Source organism: Magnolia sinica, chromosome 11 (assembly GCF_029962835.1).
Source record: "Magnolia sinica isolate HGM2019 chromosome 11, MsV1, whole genome shotgun sequence".
Taxonomy (NCBI): Eukaryota; Viridiplantae; Streptophyta; class Magnoliopsida; order Magnoliales; family Magnoliaceae; genus Magnolia; species Magnolia sinica.
This window is the reverse complement of record NC_080583.1, coordinates 27547588-27571651: the sequence shown is the minus strand read 5'-3', so window position 1 is coordinate 27571651 and position 24064 is coordinate 27547588. Positions and strand designations below refer to the sequence as shown.

At 39.8% G+C, this 24064-nt stretch overlaps 1 protein-coding gene across 12 annotated transcripts; it reads right to left on the bottom strand.

Moving 5' to 3' along the window:
• Positions 1-6380: 6380 nt before the first annotated feature.
• Positions 6381-23571, bottom strand: LOC131218983 (BTB/POZ domain-containing protein NPY2-like). 12 transcript variants are annotated; one of them, XM_058213907.1, is made up of 6 exons: positions 23460-23571; positions 22483-22560; positions 21903-22110; positions 17189-17258; positions 8532-9710; positions 6381-7442 (listed from the first exon to the last, which is right to left on the bottom strand). In XM_058213907.1, the coding sequence occupies exons 3-6, from the start codon at positions 21962-21964 to the stop codon at positions 6870-6872; spliced, it is 1884 nt and encodes a 627-aa protein (XP_058069890.1). In that variant the 5' UTR covers positions 21965-22110; positions 22483-22560; positions 23460-23571; the 3' UTR covers positions 6381-6869. The 12 variants fall into 12 exon arrangements, with proteins under 12 accessions (XP_058069890.1, XP_058069897.1, XP_058069892.1 ...); XM_058213914.1 differs by having other exon boundaries at positions 21903-22101; XM_058213909.1 differs by having other exon boundaries at positions 21903-22074.
• Positions 23572-24064: the final 493 nt, after the last annotated feature.

Below are 24064 nucleotides of genomic sequence, written 5' to 3'. Positions count from 1 at the left end.
AGTGTTAACACCGTTATCTCAGCCCTTGAAGGGAAGGTTATGAGAAAGCTTAACGTTGACATGGGGATATCTTCTGAGGCGCTGCTTACAAGGGGTAAGAATTCTGAACAAAGTACAGGTTCTTCAGGTTATAGGTCCAAATCCAAGGGCAAGGGCAAATGAAAGATAAAGTGCTGGAATTGTAGGAAAGACATGTGAAGAAGGATTGTGAAAATCCTAAATCTAAGAGAGAATATTCTAAGGCTTCGTACATGGAGGCCAATACTGCCACGTCAGATGGATCGAGTGGATGTAATGGTAATGTTTTGTCTGTGTCTACGATCAGACGACCATACGATGATCATAAGGGTGAGTGAATTCTAGACACAGGGGCATCTTTTCACATGACTCATCGGAGTTGGTTCACCAGTTACAGGGAGTGCGATGGTGGACAGGTATTTATGGGCAATGTCATTGCCTGTAAAGTTGTTACTGTTGGTTCGGTGCGCATCAAGATGTTTGATTGGGTGGAGCGTACCTTCACTAATGTCAGGCGCGTTCCTGATTTGAAGCAGAATCTGATTTCTCTTGGTGTACTTGAGGTAAAAGGATGCAAGTACACAGCTATTGATGGTGCTCTTAAGGTATCTAAGGGGGCACAGGTAATCATGAAAGTGCAACGACTCAGTAACTTATACAGGTTTATCGAGAGCACTTCAAAAGGTGGAGCTGTAGTGGATGTAGCGAATTTTACCTCTACACGTATGTGACATGTTCGGCATGGCCACATGAGCGAGCAGGACAAGAAGGCTGAGACGTGCAGACAGGGATACAGAACAGGTGGAGCAGTTATCTGTGAGAAGAATTACACGGCTTGATCGCAGGATATCGGCGTGGTACATGGATGACTCCAATATAGTAGGGGATTCATCTTCTATTCAGATGCCTCTAGGTAAGCTTGGTGCTTAGAAGTGGAAGGTAACTATGTGCGATGTGATTGACTCGTTGTACCAAACCGACATATGGGAGCGGGTGGAGCTTCCAGTGGGTCAAAGAGCGGTTGGATGCAGGTGGATCTTCAAGAGGATACAACATAGATACAGAACGAGATTGGTAGCGAAGAGTTATGCTCAGAGAGAAGGAATCGGCTTCTCAGAGATATTCACACCGTCGGTATAGCAAGTGTCTATTAGATCCGTGATTGGTGCTGGTTGGCTAATGTGATCTTGAGCTGGAAGAATGGATGTGGAGTCTGCACTTCTGTAAGAAAAATTGGAAGAGCAAATTTACATAAAGCAAACAAAGGATAAAGGGGTTGAAAAAAAAAGTTTGCAGGAGGTCGTGGTCCGACCTGTCGCCTAGGCGGTGGTTTAATTCCTTCATGGTGAGTCAAGAATTGATGACACATAGATCGTCAATTATGACATGTCTGAAATCAATGTACTGAAGACTCGGTTAAGAGGGACATTCAGGATGAAGGATCGGAGGAGGGGGGCCTGCAAAGATGGTTCTCGGCATTGAGACTGAAGGAGGAGTAGGCTTTGGTAATCATAGGAGGAATACCTTGTGTGTAGGTATTGATCAAGGATGTGATGGGCTAGGTAAAGCCGAAGAGCGTTCCCTACGTGTCTCTCCTCAAGTTTTCCTCAGGACATGTCCCAAAACAGATGAGGAAAAGCAGGATATCTCATGAGCCTTATTCGAGTGTGGTTGGCAGTGTATGTCATGGTCTGGATTAAACCGGTTATTTCACAAGCTATTAGTGTTGTGAGCAAGTACCCCGACGAGCAATATTGGGTAGCGGTGAGATAGTAAGAAGACTATGTCTTTCCTTTTGAGAAGACAGGAGCAAAGGTGGTTGAGCACGTGGATTTTGATTCGGCAGACATGCTCACCTAGATCGTTCCTGTAAAGAAGTTCGAGTTCTGTGTAACTTCTCTGGGCTTGGCGATGGCAGAAAAGAAGGATGAAGTATGCACGAAAAGTTATGATATGATGCAGAGATAAGAGAAGAGGTCAAGAAGCTACACGGTTGAATGTTGAAGACTTGGTGGAGATTGTTGTCAGACTTAAAGCCTTCACCATTCTGGCATTATTCGACCGATAAAGAGCCTGGCTTGACCGGTCAAGTGGGCTGCTTGACTCGTCGAGGCATGCTCGACTCAAAGTCCAGCGAACTTGTGTTTTTGGTGTCTGGGCCGTTCAACCAGTCGAGGGGATGGCTCGACCGATCGAGGGGGTCCCTCGACCAGTCGAGGCCTCGGCTCGACTAGTCAAGGTTACGCAGATTCGAGTCCCAATCTTTTGCAAACTGCGGAAATCTTAGGCGGTTTCGCAAGGGTGTGAAAGTGAAGTTTCCTAAACTATAAATAGGGGTCCCTAGGGATATTCTAATGTATTCTAAAGCTTCCTAAAGGTATTCTAAAGGGTTCTAGGGTTATCAAAGGGTGTAACAAGGGTGAGATTCGAGGTTGTTCGAATCAGGTAAGTCCTCTCTCTTTGTAATTGATGCTTTCATAGTGGAATTCAGTCGCATTGTGCCGTGGTTTTTTCTCGAAAGGATTTTCCACATTAAATCTGTGTATTCTCCTGTATTTGTTTGGTGTCATTGTATTGTTATCCTAGATTTGGATCTATGTGATTCCGCAGGCCAAAAATCTCAGCACAGCTATGATGTATGTGTATGATCCATGCCATCCATCTATCTTGCCAACTTATTTGGGAGATGAGCCCAAAAATAAGGTAGATTATAACTTCATGTGCACCAGGGCCGCACAGGAAGCAATATGGATAATGACATCAGCTATTGAAAGTTGAAAACGTCAAAGAGCTCACAATGATGTATAGACAGTAATCCAACCTGTTCATAAGGTCAAACAGACCTGGACAAAGGGAAAACACAAATATCAGCTTCATCCAAAAACTTCTGTGGCCCTCAAGAAGCTATCAATGATAGGCACATTCAATTGCTCCTATTTCGGGTCCACTTGCACTTTGGGTCCTCAATTTTAAGCTCATGCCCTAAAATGAACTGATAAAATGAATGGGCGGCAGGAATCAGACACATACATCATGATGGGCCCATAAATATTAGTTCTTAATCCTTGATTGTAGGGTCAAAAGTTATTAGGTGTCACCGATTGTAGGGGCAGCTGAAGAAAATTCTTTTTTAAATAATAAATGAAAATGAAAAATAAAACAGTTATTTACCAGCAGTTAAACCAATTACAGGGACAAATGAAAAATCAAACAGCCATCTTAATGTATATACCTTGGCTTAGGTATGGGTATAGAGCTCTCAATAGGCTGGGCTTGGGTTGAGCAGAGGTCTGTCCGAACTCAAGCCTGGCCATCCAAATTTGTGCAAGATCTGGGCCGTTCTTAAGTGGGCCCACCGAGCACGATATATGACAAAATGCCCTTGAAACGCAAAATGGGTTGTGCTGACTGGCTCTTGGACATAGCCTAAACCTATCTCAAGTAATAATTGGGCTTCATGTTTAGTACAGGCCCAGTACCACGCCCTAATATTTCAATCCCAACCCCAGATTGAAATGGGCCAGTGCTTCCACCTTGGACAGCCCAACAAGCATGATTACAAATGGTTTGGTTTGGACCCAAGTAGAGTAGACCTGAGATTGACCCGAACCTCGACCACTAATCTAGACCATCGATAGGACATCCATCACCATCCCTACCATTAATATGATAGGCCTTGCGGTTATGATGGCCCTGGTACTTTGAGAGTGTACCTTGGCTATAGTTCCTTAATAAAAAGCAATTCATGATCATGCCACTTGTGTTTTAGGCAGTCCAATTTTGGTGCTTCAAATATACTCACCAAGAATGATTTTTGATTTGCCAATTTTTGCTTCAAATATAATAGATTGTGTGAGAATTATGTACTAGGAAAGCAATACGAAAGCCTTTACCATCAGAAAAATCATGAAGGACATCAAAGATTTGTAATTAGCGCATTCATATATATGCAGCAGCCCCTTGCAGTTGATTCTAAGGGGAAGCATACTGATGATTTTAGCAGAAAAACAAAGATATAGTTTCTTAAGCAAAAGTCCAGAGCATTTGATATTTTTAATGAATTTAAGGCTTAGGTGGAAGCTTGATTCACTTTCATACAAAGGCGTTAAAGAGACGGATATTTAAACAGTAGCTAAGGTAAAAATACACTCAACAAAACGAGATAGCTGAAAGAAGAACAAAACCATATTCAAAATGGTTAGAAGTATTACTTATGTTCAAGTCTATATGCCTAAGCAATTTTGTGCAAAAGCCAATATGTGTTCCCTTCACTTGCTAAATAGGTGTGCCCAAGAAAACATAGAGCCATCAGAAGTGAAATGTGGGACACTTTTTGAGTGCTTGGGTGTGTGGGCTATGCGCACATACCTGATAAGAGCATAAAGAAACTTGGATGACAAGGGAGAGGAAAGCATCTATATTAGGTACAGTAGTGCCATGAAAGGATACAAATTGTACAATCTTGCAAACAGCAATATAATTGTTAACATTGGTGTTGCCTGTGATGAAGAAGAAAATTAAGGTGCCGTTTGATAAACTGAAAAATAAGCTCTGAAAATTATGGCTGAAAACTTAAAAGTGCTGAATTGTAATTTTGAAATATTTTAGTGAAAAGTGAAAAGAAATTTTAATGCACTTTCAGCATTAAGTGAAAGGGATAGGAGCTGAAAAAAAGACCCACATTTTCAGTGAAAATTAATATCAACACTTAATTAAGTTGGATTTGCCAAACGATCTGAATCAGTGAAAATCACTAAAAATATCAAACTTCAGTGGTAAGTGCTGGAAATAAGTTTTACCAAATGGCCCCTAAGTCTAAACATGGAAGAAGAAATCCTTATTAAGTAAACATGGAGGAAGCACTTAATTGTACTGCGCATCCTCACTAATGATCATGATGTTTCAAACGAAGGATTAGTAAAATTTACTTTGTAGCTTGTGATCCCATGGGGCTGCAAAGAAGCTGCTGAGGATGAGTGGCTCAAAGCTATGATCGAAGAAATATATGCCATTGAAACAAATGATACTAGAGCTTAGACGTCTTCTAATCAGGACGAAATCAATCAGTGTCAAGATATTGTACAACACTAACTGCAAACACAATGGAGAGGTTATTCACTTAAAAGAGAGATTGGTCACTATGGTGTCCAAAAAGAAGACAGGTATTGATAAGTGTGAATCTTTTACAAATGTAGTTAGACCATTCACATGATAATTTCTTTAGCCAATTAAAATCATTGCAATTTTATTTTTTTTCAAAAGGATGTGAAATCAGCATTTTTAAATGGTGTGCTTGTTGAATAAGCGTCTGTAAAACAACCAATGGGTTATGTGAAAAGGCATACAAAGATAAGGTCTACATGTTAAAAACCCTTGTATAGCTTGTAGCAGATACTTCATGCATGGTAAACTTGTTCGCAAGTTTCAGACACATTTATGACAATTACAAACTCTGATACTTACACTTGTCTTAGGGTGCATTTGTTTGCAACAAATGTCATGCAATTTCATGATATTTTATAATCAATCAGTCTAATTTGGTGCAAAAATTTCATGAATTGTGGTGCAACCAAACATGCTCAAATATTAAGAATCATGGAATCCTAGATAGAATGAGATAAAGAATCATAGAATCCAGCACAAATTGAAACCTGTAGAGATAAATTGGATCAAAGCAATCCATGCTCTTGAAGATCTTGTTGAAAAAAAGGAAGGTTACCATGTTAGCATAAAGATCGTTGATTTTCTACAATAGAATAGTAGACAAGGTCAAATTATCTCAACCAATGCAACAGAATTTTCAGGCAAGACAAATTACTACAAAGGATTTATTGAAACATTGACCTTTGGAACTAATTTGGAAGATGGTAAAGCAACGCTCGGGTTTGGAACATTCCCCTTCCATGGGGGTCACAACAGCTCCATTTGCAATATTCGTATCCCACTATTTCAGAGATTTATGTTTCTTCCATTTCATTAAACAGAATTTCAATTAGTGGGTCCATAAGAACCATGGAACCCTTCTTCTTTGATGAAAGATAAACCAACTAGGTATAGGATTTCTCGGCCATTTGAAGATACGAAAAAAGAGAATTACTTGAAGCACAAGAAATTCGAAAGAACCATCAAAACACTAATGATGAGCTTGGATGCTCAAAGTGAACTGAATTATTCAGACAATCAGTAAAATAGAAAACTAGAAATAAGCGAATTTGCAATGACAACCAAACTCCTAACTGGGATTCCAACTTGAAAGATAGTAATTGGGACCTGCCCAATTAGGTCATTTGCTTTGTATAGCATGTGAGTATTGATTTTCCTTTCCCACCAAGAAAAATAGAGGCCACATTTGGATGAACAAGTAAAATTGAATTGCACACATTGAATTTAACCATGAGGAAATGACAAAAACTAGCAACATTTTCTTAGTATTCAAAATGAGGACATAATCCTTAAATTGCAGTTACATTCATCTCAATTCCAACGTGAAAGAATTGTAATTGCAATTTGGAGGCCAGACCACTAGTCCTAGTGCTAGGTAAATTACAGTTTGTCAAGTAATTGCAATTCAATTCTATGGTGCATCCAAACACACCCATCCCTGCACTTACCATAAAATCAAACAAAGCTAAAACAAACATGCCATTTCCTTTTCTCTTTTATGCTACACCAAAAATGGGTCATCTTCATAACCCATGGAAAAGGAAAAGACCTCCTCTTACCTTTCATCTGGTGTGAATAACCAAACATGCACAAATGCGTAACTATTGAAGCTCCATCCCTGATCCCATGTTAACAACCTGAGGAAGATGTTAGTAGTTATAACTGTTCTCCCCACTGGCTGGTGACTACTAAGAGACCGAATACCTTCTGTTTCTTGAAGGTGTGGCCTTGATTTCCTCTTGGTTGGCGGAACCTGACCCTGGGCTATCGGACGTATCAGAACCACTGTTATCACCCTGGCCAGGTTTGTTAGACCATATCTTGTTCAATATTTTTTTGGGCTTGAAGACCCCCACCCCTTTCACTTTGCCACTTACCTTGCCGCCACTGCTTTTAGTAACATCACTGTCATTTTTCTCACCTGCTAACCTTATCGAAGCTAGCTCCCCTTTGAGGGTCTTGAGCTCGGCTGTGGTTGCCTCCCAGTCATCCTCCGTGTTCGTTGTTGCTGACCTCGAGCTTCCGCGGGACTCACCGTTCTCCGTTGGAGGTACAGCTCTGATGCTCATGGGGAGGTCAGCCCTGCTCCCTGTGGATGCAGTAGCAGCCCTCACCTGCTCGAAGAAGAGGACCTGGACAACCACCCGCAGGGGAAGACGCTCATTTTGCGCGACATGCATGCATGCATCCATCGATAGCTTCTGGCAATCCATCAGACGGCATATTCTCCTCTTCTCGGCCTTACTCAGACCAGGATGCTCCTGCACCATGACAATCAGGAAGGTCAGTGATCAATATGCCAGTTATCCACCAACTTACACATGCTTGCACAGGTGTTAAAAGTGACATTTTTTGGGGATCGATTCCGATGCTTTTGAGATGAAAAAACTCATCAACATCATCATCTAAGCCTTATCCCAATTTAGGGTCAGCTACACGAATCCTATTCCACCATTCCACTCTATCAAGGGCTAGCCCTTCAATTAGACTATAGGTCATGAAGTCTTTTCTGACTAACTCCACCCACATCCTTTTGGGCCCTCACCTTGCCCTTTTAAAGCCTTCAACTTGTACCAACTTTCTTCTAATTGGAGTGGTTCTTGGTATCCATTGCACACGATCAAACCATCTAAGTCTACTTTCTCTCATCTCATTACCTACCACTCCTAAGTTCATTCGAACGCATTCATCTCTAATTCTATCCTTTCTCATCTTGCCACTCATCCATCCCAAAATCCTCATTTCAGCTACGCCCATCCTATGAAAGAATGCTACGGTGATTTGAATGAGGAGAGATCAAAGAAGTAATTCACGGTGAGATCCACACCATTCATCACTTGGACTACTCAATGAATATGGCCTGGCCCAAAAATCTAGCCAATACACTCTTCCAGTGGGCCACATATTTGAGAATAATGGAATATGATGAACAGTCTAATTCAGAAAAAAACAATAATAATAATAATAATAATAATAATTTGTACAAGTGCACCCATGGTTATGTGATCCAAATTGTTGATCCAAGGCCCCCCATTTGGAAGAACCATACCCCAACAATCTCTTTGATGGGACAACCCCGATCCTTGCCCCACAAATAAACGGTTTAGAAAAAAGAAAAAAGATAGAGCAATTGTCCAAGGACCAAAGATTGGATGTTCAAGATTTCGCAATTTAGATACTTTTGGGCCATTGAATCCCCCCTGCCGACTCACAGGCTTTTCACTAAACTGAAAACCTGAGGATACAATGACATATCCTCAGTCAAAGATAATATACTTCCCCTCAACAGAAATACCAACAACTCAAAAACATGTTAGTTCAAATCAAGATCCAGCCATCCAGAAAATTACCTTCAGATACATGTCAATGGCACGATAAAGTCCATCATGAACTGGCCGTGAGTCACCTCCTACCATTTCTGCGAGATCAACAAATTTTGATAGAGGAAGATTTGGGTCTCTTGAGATTTCTGCAAGATACGCATCAACCAGTTTCGCCACTGCCAGCTTCGAAGTATCCGATACAAATGGGACGCTTCTAATCTCATGCTGCTCTCCCCCCACCATTGGACCAGTTTGATCACTCTGATCCTGCATCACAAACTCTTCCACCATGCTTTGAACCATATCAACATCATACATTGCACATTCCTGTGATGGTGCTGGAATAAGAAGATCTGTCACCAAAGCCTCTTCTAAGTGCTGACCTATTCTCTTCACCAGCTCTTTCTTCACCATTTCACTAGAATCCAGCAAGCTAGCAGCTTTTAATAGCTTGAGAAGAAAGCTACATGGAAGACTGCACTTCTCCACAGGCAGTAACCAGACAATGGTCTCAACCAACAACCGGCTTTTTGTGATATCCCCACCTTGAATTGTTCCCTTGCCAATGCCCGGGACCCATCGCAATGCATAAGCTTGAAGAGCTTCCCCAATCACTTCATTGGACATTCTATCTTTCGTTTTGACCGCCATTATAACCCGCTTGTAGAAATTGATTTTGAGCTCACAAAGATCCTCGACCCACCAGTCCTTTGGCACCAATGGTTGTTTCTTGACTTCATCCCACTGCTGTTCAATGCCCTTCTCCGATGGGAGCTTTATCCGATTATAAGTGTAGGACCAGTCCACCTTGGATGTATCGATACATGCCTTGGAAGATATGGCGTCGATGCAGCGGCCCACCACCTTCAAGTCCTCACACCACTGCAATAGAGGTTTGGTCGTCTGAAGAACGATGATCGAGTCTTTCCAACTGCGGAAGATGCCTGAGTTGAGGAAGACTTCAATTTTGTAGATGAGGTTGCCTTTCTCAACAGTCTCATGCATTTCTAAGTACTCCGCAGCACAGCGAGCTGCGACCACATTGTATGCGTTGAGGGTGACAGACATACCATAGCAGAATTTAGCACATATCTCAAAGGCAGGTGGGCCGCCCGGAATGTCGGGGATGTGGATTTCATCATCATTTCCCTCACTGGTAGTTGCCACCAACTTTTGCAACCTCGGGCTCTTGGAAAGAAGGGGAAACTAATGCACGAGTGGACGCACAGTAGGTCAGTGTCAAGGGATCATATATGCATTTAAAAGAAAACATTAATACACATTTGTACTGCAGAGAATTTGATGTTAAAAACTTTTTGCTGGCAGGTCCTACATAGTTTTTTTTTTTTTTTTTGAACTAGTCAGAATAACTTAGATTGAACAGTGGGCATTCGTAGGATGTAAAATACTCGGGCAGAGAGTTAGTAGTGAACAGGATTGTGACAAATATTGCAGAGATTTTTAATTTTCAAGATATTTTGCGGAAAATTGATAAAACGACATTTATTGTAATAATATATCATGAGATTATTTAAACCTCAGATTTAAATTTTTGCAAATTTATTGCAAAAAAAATCAGGACTTTAATGCAGAAATTATTTAAAAGTTAAAAGTAATTCATTTACACCAATATATTAAGTTTACAATAACTTATAATTTATAATAAATATCTTTTAATATTTTATCTTCAGGGAATTTTCCTGATAAATCGTGAGAAAAAAAAATCAAAAATTGAAAATCTCCCGAGAGATTCGCATGCCGAGAAATGGCCGTGAATGAGATTTGTTCCTTTGGTGTCCAGTATGTTCATATTTGCAGTTTGTAAGAGCAGGGCTTATGGTTCAATGATCCAAACGGTTGACAGGATGGGCCTAATCGGGATAGCCCATGCACCAAAATCCCCAGTTTGGAAGATTCTAGCTATTGAATGTATGCCTTTCTTTTTCATTGTTAGAGACTTAGAGTATAGGATACGTATGAACTGCACATGTACATACTACAGATAGCTATAGATGGATTCATATATATATATATATATATATATATATATATATATATATATATATATATATATATATATATATATATATATATATATATATATATATAGATAGATAGAGAGAGATATGTATCAAAGAGGTACCGATCCCTGCAGTATATATATTGCTTTCATTTTGAATGAGAAATACATAATACTTCTCTCCAAAATGTGGTCAAATTCTACATGGCATCAGAGAGGTACACTGATCCCCACAACGTCGACCACAACCCACATCTCATCCTCCACCAAAACACCTAGTCATGCCTTCAAACCCAAGGGTCTTCTTCGACATGTTGATCGGTGGGGCCCTTGCTAGTCAGATCGTGATGGAGCTCCTTGCACACACAAACAGCTGAGAAATTTTGGGCCCTCTGCAACAGCGAGATGGGCACAAGCCCCAAACCCTAGCAACAACACAATCCCACAAATCCAAGCTACCATCATCGTCGCCCAGCAATAGCACCCCAAACCCATCTCTACATCTTATTTGCCCACTGGCCCTCTTTCATCTCCTCCGTTCTCACCATTTTTCCCATGTATGTCGCCAAAACCCATCTCCGTCAAACGACACCCATATGCCATTTTTTCCAACCTTTAGAATAATGCTAGCAACAGCTGATTTGTGCACAAAATCATCACCAAGTTTGTTCCACACTAGATCATCGCTTCGATTGGATCCAAACCCCTCTCTTCTTCAAATCCGACACCACCAGCATCAACAACCACACCACCATCATCAACAACCACACCACCATTACGGATCCTTACTCTTGCACCGGTGGTAGACTCTTAGTAGTTTCAACACCCGGTCAAGGGTTCGAGTATCCATAGGTGGTGAAATCCCACTACGGCATGAGTGTGTGGGGGTGTGCGCATGTGGAAAAAAAAAAAAAAACCACACCACCATCACCGCTTCAAACAACAACACTGTTGCCACTTCAACCCAACTCCAATCCAGTTGAACGCCACACGTAAGTCCAAACTTTTTGCTGCTGATTCTCTTCTCCAGTTTCGATAGCAGCCCTAAACCAGACCTGCCACCCTCCTGTGTTAATTGTGCCAATTGCACTTCTTGCTGTCTCCGTTTGTCCATAGGTGTACTGAATTTAGTGCACTTATTTTAACATTTTTTGTTGTGCTAGCGCATGATTTGTGTCCATCAAGGATTGCTTTCATCACCCAAACCCATCACAAATCCAGCAATCACTGTGCCCCTTTTGACCTGTTAGTCAGATGAGTACCATCAGTGTAGCCATCACCTCCATTTACAATGTTCTTGAAACAGCCTTGATCTTTTCTTTCCATTCATTGTTTCCTTCTTATTAAGCCATTTTTATCAGCTGTGGGTGCGGTTCACTCGTTGTGCAATGTTGCACGTAAGCCTTCACATGCCATTGAGGATGCAGTCCCCTTCTCAATTGTTGTGGGTGTAGTTCACCCACCCGTTATGCATTATTGCATGAGTTTCTTTGAGAGGATTTTGCATGTGAATGGTAGTTTTGTGGCTCGACAATTGTCAAGTTTGGATGGCCTACTATTTGAAGCGAAGATTCAACAGATGAAATAAGTTTATTTAACTGACAAGCAATACTTGAAGATCTTGTATCTAAAGATGTTATATGTGAGTAGGAGTGCTGGCATACGTTGATCATCATCATCTTCTCCGTATCTGTTCTAAGTTGGGCATGATTGATGTCCATGCTCCAACTAGAATACATATGTACAAATGCACATGTACAATTGTACATACTATAGATAGCTATGAATGGATTCATGTATATCTATTAAAATCTCCTACATACCTCCATAGATCTCTCTCCTCTTCCATATACTCTAACATTAATCAAAAGAAAATAAAAAAATAAAAAGAATATATGCCTTTTTTAGTTGAATGTGAACCATTTCTCCATTTCCTTTCTTAACCATCTATTTGTTGCCCATTTATTGAAGGGTTAGGATTTTTCCCACTGATTTTGATGCATGGGCCATATTCAAAACCATAATAACAATGATTTGGATCACTAAATCATAGACCCTACTCATACAAATTGAAAAGCAGGACCCTGTTGTACAAGCTTTTAGCTTGACCACCGTATAATGCACGCTCTAGTTAAATAGGCTACCCATGTAGTTATTTTACAAGGTAGTTAGATCTATCAACATGAACCTTTTCTCAGGACTGGTTTCAAGAGCCCAGGCAAAAGACGAAGGTTGATTTCTATCGTGGATGCCCCATTGTAAACTTCTGCCAATCTACTATTCAAAAGCAAAATCCAATTGATGGAGAACAGCAAAGATGGTGATCATGATGATTAATAGGATCCATACAGTGTAAGTTAAAAATATATTCTGCATAGAAACCAAGTTGTTGCATGTACACAAGCTGATACCTCGTCCAGATACACAATGATATCGAAAACTTGTATTGCTACAAGTTCTTGTTCATAAATGCATAAGACAGAGAATGTATCTCATACTCAAAATGGCATCAGAAGTATGTAAATGGTGTGCAAATACTGCTACATTACAAGCATAAAATACGCACTAAAGCCCAGACCCAGCAAAGAGTGAGAATACACATTATGCGGTATTTGAACAGTTGTGACTTGAGCTTTCAAATGGGCTTACACACAAACCTATTCCAAAGCCCCACTCAATGGACAAAGCCTGTAAACCAGTTCAAAATGAAAAGTGAGCAAAATGAGGTTCACAGCTGATATTCAAACAATCACCAATTTAGTAAATGGCCCATTTCAGTCAATGCCAACATGATAACTTGAAGCGCCCTAAGGTTCTTCTCCTAAAGGTTGTGTCCATCACGTGTCAGGCATAAGTGTCCAACATGGAAGTATCTTTCCTCTTCTTTTTTGTAAATGGGGTGTCCACTTTACGTAGGTTCGTCTGAGTAGACCAATTTGTTGTTTAAGAAGCTACCTAGGAGTTCCGTAAATCGCTTAAGTGTTATGGCTTTATTGCTGGAACTCAGTGTTTTGAATAGCAAATAGCGTGTAGCATAGCATTCACCTCTGAAGCATGGGGCCTGAGATTCATAGCATGTAGCGTACTTATAGATTTTTAATTAAAGTGCACTTGGTTGCTTTGAATCTTATTAAATTTCATGATATTTTGCATCGAATTAGACTAATTAATAGTGAAACAACAAAAGAAATAGCCTTAAACAATAAGGAAAAATAGGTCAAAGATTAAGTATACAAACAAAGAAATAGTAATAGAACTGTTTTAATACTATTATTTAGTGTTCGTAGCATCGATATTGGTACATGTATTGCTGGCTAGGGATACGAAAACATACATCGATATCACCGGTATTATCGCTGATACCCAGAAATGTATCGCTGACTGAGGAAAACATTGAGGAAACACGAGGAAATGGTGTAAATTCTCAATGCAACTTCAGGAGATGCTAAAATACACATATTTACATATTTAGAAACAACTAACTGCAAGAAAGACGCATATATAGTAAGTTTCTCTTTAATGGGAGTCTAAAAGCATGCAATGTCCTCCTTAATGAGGGTCTTAAGGAAACATTAGAGAGAAATATGGAGAAAATGGTGGAAATTTTCAATGATACTTCAGGAGATGCTAAAACACACATATTGCATATTTAAGAATCAAATACGATGGGGACATCAGAGGACCTTCTCGGGTGTACCAGAGATGGAGACGACCACCCACATCAACGCATCTTTTTTTGTGGATGATAGGCGAGTTCCAGAGGGGCCTGTTAGGCCATTTTGAAGACCCCACATGCATTGGACGTGCATCAGGAAGACCCCATTTTGAGATGATGCATATGGGCTGCTTAGGAGATCATTTTAATTATAGGATTTCTATTTCATGTCGATCCGACCATTGGATCTTGTCGATCAGGACATCGGGCCACCAGATCTTTTATATCTGAGCCCCTTGAACTCTGATCTTGCTTTATATATATATATATATATATATATATATATATATATATATATATATATATATATATATTGTTATTTTTAGGAGTTATTTGATGGTTGGGATTGATAATAAATATTTTAGTTTTCTTATTTTGGATGATGGACCACTTCACTTAAGTGAGTAGCATAATTTTAATTATGTTGAATTTTAATTCCAAATTTTTAGTTTTAAAAGCACAAGGGGGTGGAGTTCCAACTCTAGTGGAGATTTGAGATGAAGAAGAAGAAGAAGAAGAAGAAGAGAGAGAGAGAGAGAGAGAGAGAGAGAGAGAGAGAGAGAAGCTCTCTTGTGTAAAGCAAGTTTTCTCCTTATTTTCTAGGGTTTAAAAAAAAAAAAAAAAAACTTTCATTCCAATTAAATTGTGGAAGGGTAGAAGCTTGTTTGGTGGTAAATTCTCCAAGGTATATCTTTCCTCTTTCTCTTCTTCAAAAGGTATTCTTCTTCTTCTCTTGTCTTCCTCTTTTTTCTTCCATTACAACCTTTTAAATCCTAGATCTTCAATTTTCTATTTTTTTTAATTTCTAAAAACCATAATTCCAAAATCCTCAATTCTCATGAACACTAATTTTCCAATTTTCAGATTTTCTCCTTCCTAACCCTAATCATAAAACCTACAAATACGTCCCTTGAGTGTGGAACGTGCCTATACTAAATTGGAAGTTCTATCCTTCCATCGAGCCAAATTTTAATTGATTTACATGATTTCCTAACATGTTGGCATGTGATTTAGGTTAAATCAAATTTTATTTCTTATTGTTTACTCTTAATTACTTGGTAGGTTAGCATTTTTTGTTAATTGAATTACTTTATGGACTCTTTCATAATCTTCGTGTTGCATGCTAGCATTAAATCATGTGTCCTGCATCAAAATAATAGTAAAAAAGACTCATATTTTCATATCTAGGAATTAAACAATAAGTTACCCTTTAATGGGGCCTAAAAGCGTGCATCGTTGACTCCAGGAAACATTGAGGAAAGATGAGGAAAATGGTAGATCCATCCATCCATCCCATCCATCCATGCACGTACATACATATAAACACACATACATGATCCACCCATCCATGAATGCACATGTGCATGCACGCACACATACACACACATCTATCCATCCATCCAACCAACAAACCATCCATCCATCCATCCGTGCATACATCAATCCATGATCCATCCACCCACCCATCCATGCATGCATGCATATATACAGACAAACATGAATTTCATCATGCAACCATGCACCCATAAAAAAATCAGAAATGCTTTTAATAAACAGATTTTTGGCGATATCGATACATTGGCAATATTATCGAAATATCGCTGATACATTGGTGATACAAGCAACACCTGGAATATACACACAATCGAAAATATTGGTAATACATTTGTGATACAAGCGACGCCTGAAATTTACATACTTGAAAATATTGGCGATACATTCGTGATACTTAGCGATATATCGCCGATACCTGGAATTTCTAACACTACCAATGTTATAGGTATCACCGAGATAGAGATATGGATAACATCGGGGATACACCAAACAATGCTTATACTACTAAAATTACAAAAAGATTAACTAATTTTAATTGAAAATAGATAATGTTGCAAATCATTGAAAATATTAATTGATTTTAATGTTTTAATAAAAAATAACTTGTAGTGTAAGTTATATAGCATGTAGAATAGGTAGCAGCATATAGAGTATGCCAATTAGCATGTAGCATAGGCTAAGTGGGACTTAAGCTATTTTTAAAAGTTACATAACGTCAAGGTTAAGCTATGCTGTGTCACGTAAGTTACATGCTTCATAGCACAGGTTATTTAAAATCCTGCTGGATATTAACAATTTATTGCAACTCCATGATCACCTTACCCAGCCACAAGCAGCGATGCAATTGGGCTGTGCAGGCCTAGCCCACTTCGAGCCAGGTTTGGGCTGAGCCTCAAGGCTCACAGGTTGGACCTGGACCCGAGTTTTAGGCCTCATAACTAATTGGTTGGATATGGGCTTGCATCGGCTTAAAGGCCTGACAAGTAGGTTCTGCTGGGCCTAACTCATTTAACATCAGTAAGCTGATTATTTCACTCAAGGTATTCCGTAACGGTAACGGTAGCTGCAACGACCACCACCATTACCTTAACAATACGGGGTGTATTACGGGGGCCGTAACGGTCTCTTTTATTTTTTTAGTGAAAAAAACCTGAAAAACCTGTATCAGCCCCGTAAGGTTGTTACGACCTTTACAACCCCGTAACGTGTAACAGCTTCCACTGTTACCTTTACATAACGGCCTTTACAGCCACGTGATGGCCTTTATGGCACACCATGATTTCACCGGTGAGCCTGCTTAGATTGAGCTAGATTGCTTAGCTTGCAAGCTATTCTGGGCCTGGATCAGACTAGCCATGGGCTAGACTTGGACATGCTTTTAGCCCAGCCATACCCATTTCCAACCTCGCAACGGGAGAGTACTTATGTTGACCATCCAAAAATGCCATTCCCAAACAGGTACTAGCATCCATTTTATATGGACGCCAAGCCAGGGATGTCAGTCACTTCATATAAAGGCACCAGAAGTGTTAAGATTGTTAGGAGTCATCAACACCCACTGAAAAAACTTAAAATAAGTAACATGCATTTAAAGAGAATTGAAGGAGCAATTACCTTGTGCAGATGAAACTTAACGTCTCCCACGCTAACAATGATGTCCGTTGCCAACTCCGCTGCCACGTACCTGCAAATGTTGGTGCCTTTCTTCTTATCATGTTTCAGTAAAAATGCAATGAAAACCACTATCAAGGCACTGTAAAACTCACATTACAAATTTATGGGCTAGACTGTGACAGTTCACCATGCTTTTTGAAATGGCAGCGACCCACATGGTGCATGCATCACAATCCAGACAATCCAAATCTTTATTCCCATTATCGTTTGAGTAGAGCCCGCGGAGAATCACACTCACCAAAAAAAATTAATCATCTACTATCTGTTGAATTTGGAACCCTGGCTGTTATATTTTAACCACCCACTTAATAGCTACCAATTAGACTGTTAGGATAAGCTTGTTCAGTGTTATTTCTTGGCTATGATCCACCAACAATGGGTCCACAATGTGAGGTTCAGATTGCTGTGCATGTATGCCATGTGCACGGTGAATGACTTGCAACCATGTTGATAATGGTGGGGAACCATCACTACAGTTTTTACTTACATTCATATAAAAAATAAACAGATACAGAATAAAACAGGGCAAAAAAGAATCCAAAATGAAAATCGAGAGCACGTAAAATTAAACATAATTTTTGTAGTACACATAAATATGTCTACAATTTCAATTCGGATTTGCTTGCACAGTGCTCAAACACACTGCCAGGATTATGTTTGCATTTTTAAGTCTAGACTTTAACGAAACATAGAAAAGATTTTCACAGTTTTCAACTTTTTCATTTTTTATCACTAGCTTTGCACAAGTTAATGATAGAGGATCAAGAAACTTGATTTGGACACTTGCTAAAAATGGTAATGTTGAACTCAACTAATAAGCTGAGTATGCCATTTGGCATGAAAGAAGACATAAAATAAAGGGCCAAGAAAGTAACTATGTATGGCTACAAGTTTAGAGCATTTATACAACTATCAGGTTTACACAAAATGGGTATCTTCAAAATACCATGTGGGTCTCTACAAGTTTAGATCATTTATACTCAACCCATATCAGATTTACACAAAATGAGTAATACATAAACAGGTTAGATCTGGGTCAACCCTGACAAGACCGGTTAATTAATCGGATCCCAAAAACTGGACCTGGAACAGATGTGATGACCCCAAATGTGGGTCCAGACATGAGTCCAGATTGGACCAGTTCAGCCGGGTCATTAGATAGACCTGACCCATTGACAGTCCTCTTTTCTCTAAGGCTATAAACAGGTTGTGTCTGGGTCAATAAGCCAGCTGAGGGGAATCCCACATTTCAGCTCATGTTTATGCATAAGGCCGTCCCACCAATCTAACATGATTTATGATATAAGCTTTCACCTTTTCTTGATAAAATTTACACAAGCTACCAAAAAGAGACATCTTAGCTGTGGATCAGGTGAGCCCACCATGTTGATTCCCTAGCTCAAAATTCAGATCAGTCCACTCATCAGGTGGGCAGGCATGTACAGAAAATATGGATGGAACCAATGGTCCACATTTAACATTCATGTGTGGCCACCTGATGAATTGACAGAGGGGCAATCTCTAAATCATCACCAGTTTTAAGTGATTATATTGACAGCGGTTACCCTCAAGGATGGAGACTATTTGTCCATCACAGCGCCTTAGAGCACACAGGACAGCTTATCTGCTCTCTAATCACATAGAGCTCACCTAGCAATTCATTGTATATATCCTATAAAACCATAAAATCGACTCAACTTCAGTGAATCTGAATGAAAAAATGGAAGACATGAGACCAACTTCCCCTTGAAAAGTAAGAACCAGATAGAAACCTGCATTCTATCCTTGCTGAAGACCAAACCTTCTAACCTCAAAACCAGGTCATAACTTATACATAGATCAAGAGCAATCCCCCTTCCCATTAAAATCATTCATGATAGCCACGTAGTGCCCAAGACATTGTTTACATGTGATAATGGTTTTACAGCTACCCGAACAAGTGAAAAACCAACCCCAGCATGTTTTACCACAGGGGTGAACTGGTCCAGCTAAAGGGGGGGAAGAGAGAGAGAGAGAGAGAGAGAGAGAGAGAGAGAGAGAGAGAGAGAGAGAGAGAGCAGGGGGATGTGTATTAGCTGACAAGGCCATATTGGTGCCAATAAGGGGCCGATATGGCCAAAATGACCATAGAGGCTCCATTCACATTTTTCCTCTGCAACTTTTCACTAGCATTTCACTCGTTTCTTCATTTCAACCATGGAGGAAGATTAAAAGCTCTTCTTCTTTTTTTAACCCATCTTGAGGATCAAAATGCTAGATCTGAATGGAATTTTGATGAACCAACGTGAAATGAACCATTTTGGGAAAATTTAGAAGAAGGGAAAACTATCAGTTCTTCATTTTTATCTTCTTTTTGTTGTATTTCAATATAATGGGACTCATTCTATCAAATCGTGCTTGACTTGTGTTCAATTAGGGCTTATTTGATTCACTTTTAGGAGATCAAGCAGACAGTTTTCTTATCAAAGAATAGTCTGATTCACCATTGAATACATGTTTAAAACATAAAGTTAATAGATTCTGGTGTTTACATTTTTTTTCCTAATTTTCTGATAATTTCCAAAAAAAACAAGGGGGGGTGATGGGGACATCACGCGCACACGCGCACTCACGCCGCCCCCCCTACGCACGTACGTATGCAGAAGGAGGACCCCACCATCGATCTGGCTCGATGACGACGTCCAGAGAGGGCCTCCTAGCTAGAAGACAAGTTTTGGTTCAGAAAAGTGGCCCGATAGTCAAGAAAAGCCCACCATGGGATCTCATGATCGTGGCCCACTCATCGGATTGGTTTTATATTTTAGGTTTTGCTTATTGTTATTATTTAGAACATCGTGAACGCTTTAGATTTCCTCATTTGATTTTTATTTTAGTTTACTTAATCGCCAAGTAATAGGTGTCGCACATGGTGCGAGTTTTTGGGTATAGGGTTCTCCCTATAAATAGGCACCCTTTGTAGTTCTTTTCATTCATTAAAGTTAATAAAAAATTCCTGCTTTATTTTTCTGCTCTCTTCGTGAGTTGTGGAAGAATTCAAAAGTGGGTGCGAAGCCCTCCCTTTTCCAAGGGCTAACTACCGTGGTGCGAAGCCACATCGATCCCAATTCACCCCCATCTTCCATCATCTTTTTTTTCCATCTTCCCCCACCATCCGTACTTTGAATTTATCCTTTTGTTGCATCAGATTTCTTCATTGAAGCAGGTTTCCAGATTTCGGCCCGCAGGCGAGCTGAAACTTCGGCGGAGCACCACGCACAAACCGTACATCGGATCGAGCTGAAATTTGGAGGTTTTGGAGTCCATCCGTGGCTGACCAGGGCCAAGGTGGCCTTTTTCTGAATAGTGGGCCCCACACACGTGCGGCCGGGATCACACGCACGTCCGTTTGGGCCATTGTTGTTGTCCACACGCGGGATCATCTTTTGGTTCAGGTTTTTATCCTCTCATAGTCATTTTTTCATGAATCCTAACCCTATATTACATGATCCCTAATTGATTTGCCCCTTTTTATCACCTTAGGGTTCCTTGAATTGAAATTAGGGAATCCCTTGGATTAGGGACTGATTTTTATGCATGAGTAGTTGATTTTATTTCCCTTTGACATTGTTTGGTTTATAATTTTATTGGTCCAGTCCTAGCCTGTGTCGGCTTGGACCCGCATAGATTCCCCTTTAATTGAATGTTTGGATTTTCATGTGGGATGTGGAATTTGTGTGATTGTTTCTGAATTGGTGTGATCTAAGCCTGCAATCTTGCATAAAGACGTAGATTACATTTGGGTTCTCCCACTTCCAAGGCAAACAAGATGTTCTATCTCAAATAATAAGATAACGATGACACTTAACTATTTTTATCTTAAAAGAGCAGGAAAACCCAAAGACTGCATCGTGCAAGCTCCACACAGCACACCACCCCATCATGCATATCATGGTCTCCATTCCATACAAGCTCTCCCAACCTCAATACAGCAGTCCAACAAAACACACTTTTAATCTCATTTTCCCCCATGCACCAACTTGTTCCTAAAAGCTCCCCAACGCAAACCACGCCCATCCAAAATAACTGGTGATAACCAAAGGCTAACAAAAGACGACATTCAAATATCTAGAATTGGATCGAAATATGAACAATAAAAAATACAATTTACAAAAAAGAAGAGGGAGGGCCCACACATAACTTAGCATGTTTTGCAGGAAAGCTCCCACAAAATGACAGGGGTGGGCCAAGACAGTGCTGCACAGCCAGCCTGATTTTTAGCAGATTTTGGGCCAAACCGGCACTAATAATTGTGTATTTGGATGTACTCTAAATCTCAGGTGGGTGAACATTTCAGTAGAACAGATGGTTATACATTCCACTCCACGTTTTGAGCAACATGGAAGTCGAGAATCACATTATGCAAGATCCAGTGATTTCCACATTTTCTACCCCAAATCAATATCCGGAATGTTTCAGGTCCCAGACACTCTGGATGGTGGTTGGGTCCCTCCCACCTGATACTTTCACGACTTCCAAACACAATCTAAGCCCTCAAAACAACATCATTTCAACTTAGAAGCTCATTTAGACAGATTACAACTGCCCATCAAAAAAAGGGAATAAATAAGCACTACAGATAACGAATAACATCAAACAACCTCAGGAAAAACCTGACCTGACATTGTTCCCATCTGTCTGAAAGGAGTCGGGCTTCGATCCAAGTTTCATAAACTTCATCTTAGCTGAAAAGGGTAATCCAATACTCTTACTCTCCGCTATTATCCCAAAACATGCCCCACTTCCCAGCCAATCAAAAAATCAGCTACGCCGCCACCGCAAAACTCCATCTAACAAACATGCCCAAGAAGAACTCCCTATCAACGCTAATAAACAAAGGGATTAAAGAAAACCCAGGTGAGTGATTCTGAAGGTGGTGGACTTTCTACATTCAACGGATTAAAAGACCGAATCTTTTCCAACTAACAGAGTTGAAAAAAAAAAAAAATCTACAGTATGATCATTTTAAAAAGAGAGCCTTCTCTTCAATGCAAGAGAGGGTGTTTCCTCAGCTGGCGGCAGAGCCCACGGAGTCCGGGCACTGCCAACACACTCTCTCTACTAAACAAATGCAAAATCAGAGACACCCACAAGCACAAAACTGACAGTAACAGCCCTAGCATTTGTTTATCGGTTCGATCCGATTTCTTTTATATTGCCGTTTGTAATATAAAATTCAAGCAAGGAAAGATACTCACCATCCTGCCGCTTCAAGTCCCAAGTCCTGGAATCCACATTCTTCGTTCAATTGCTTGCCATCAATAGGAGCACAAGATCTGCAACGGAAAACAGCGTCTCGAAATGAGAAGAAAAACCACCAAAACGGTAGACAGGAAGCATCTTCCACAGGAAAAAGGAGAAGGAGGAACATGAATGGAATCTTGGGAGGAAGGAAAAATAAATAAAAGAAAATTCAGCATAATAATCAACATCGGATAAAAATTTCAAAAAAATAAAAATAAAAAGCGGAGAAGTCATTAAAAACTGTGGTAACAAAATGCACATGACAAACAGGGGATTGTGATAATGCAAAATCCACCAAAACCCATTCTCCAAACATCTTTTTTAATATTGAGAAATCCCAACAAATCATCTTACACACTAAACAATAACTGCCTAAAATAAACCAAAAAAAAAAAAAAAACCAAAAAATCAATCAAATGCTACTCATTTTCAAGGGGGAAAAGCCCCAAAGAAAAGAAAACCCAAATCAATAAAAGAATTTTGAGAAGAAAAAAAAGAAGTCTCAATCACAAAGAAGTCCACTATCATGCTAAAAAAAAAAATTAAAAATACCAAAACCACCTCAAATGAAGAACTAACCAAAAACGAAAAAAATAAAAACCCAAACCAACAAAAGAACTACCCAAACATTCCCAAATCACAAAGAAACCAATATCAGTCAAGGAAGAAATACAAACACCTTAAAATGATGAAAAATAAAAAACCCAAACAACTAAAACCAATAAAGAAACAACCCCAAGCAATCTCAATCATAAAGGCACCCAGCTACATTGAAAAAATAAAAAGAGAAATCCAAACACCCAACAAAATAGAGAACCAACCAAATAATCTCAATTAGATAAAGAAACAATACCATGCAAGAAGAGTACAACTCCACATCCACCTAAAAACACTCAAACAAACCATCTCAAACAAAAACCAGAAAACCCACCAAAATGGCAACCAAGGAAGGAGCAATGGCCCACCTGGGACCCCACTATTCCTCCAAGTGGCCCCAAATGTTCCCTCAGCTAGCAACCACCTCCAACATCAACATTGTTTCATGCACTCTGAAATCTGCTACTCTGGCAGAGTATGACCTTCCATAAAAATGCACTCAACTAAAAACAATTTTCATTAAAGTGGGACCCAACTGAGATATGTCCATTAAAAACGATGTCTACTCTATGGTTTTTACATTTATCCACCCAATGATGATTTTAGACGCTTGAAATACGAAATCAACGGATGGATTTCAACAACAGAATGTCCCCTAATCTACATTTAGCATTATTCAATCCACTTTGTTTTAGGATGATGGCCTATCTACAGTGGGCCCCACTAATTGGACGGTTTAAAATAGTTACATGTACATTTGGTATACACATTTGTGTGCATTTGTATCAAACCATCTTACTCTTTCTGTATGTGTATTATCACAAAAAGCAAAGCTGAGAATGTTCTCTGCCTCGTTACAAACGGCACCAGTGCTTTTCAAAAGTGATGGCTCATGCATTGCAATGAAAACCAGAACCCAAAACCAACTGAGATTTTTCC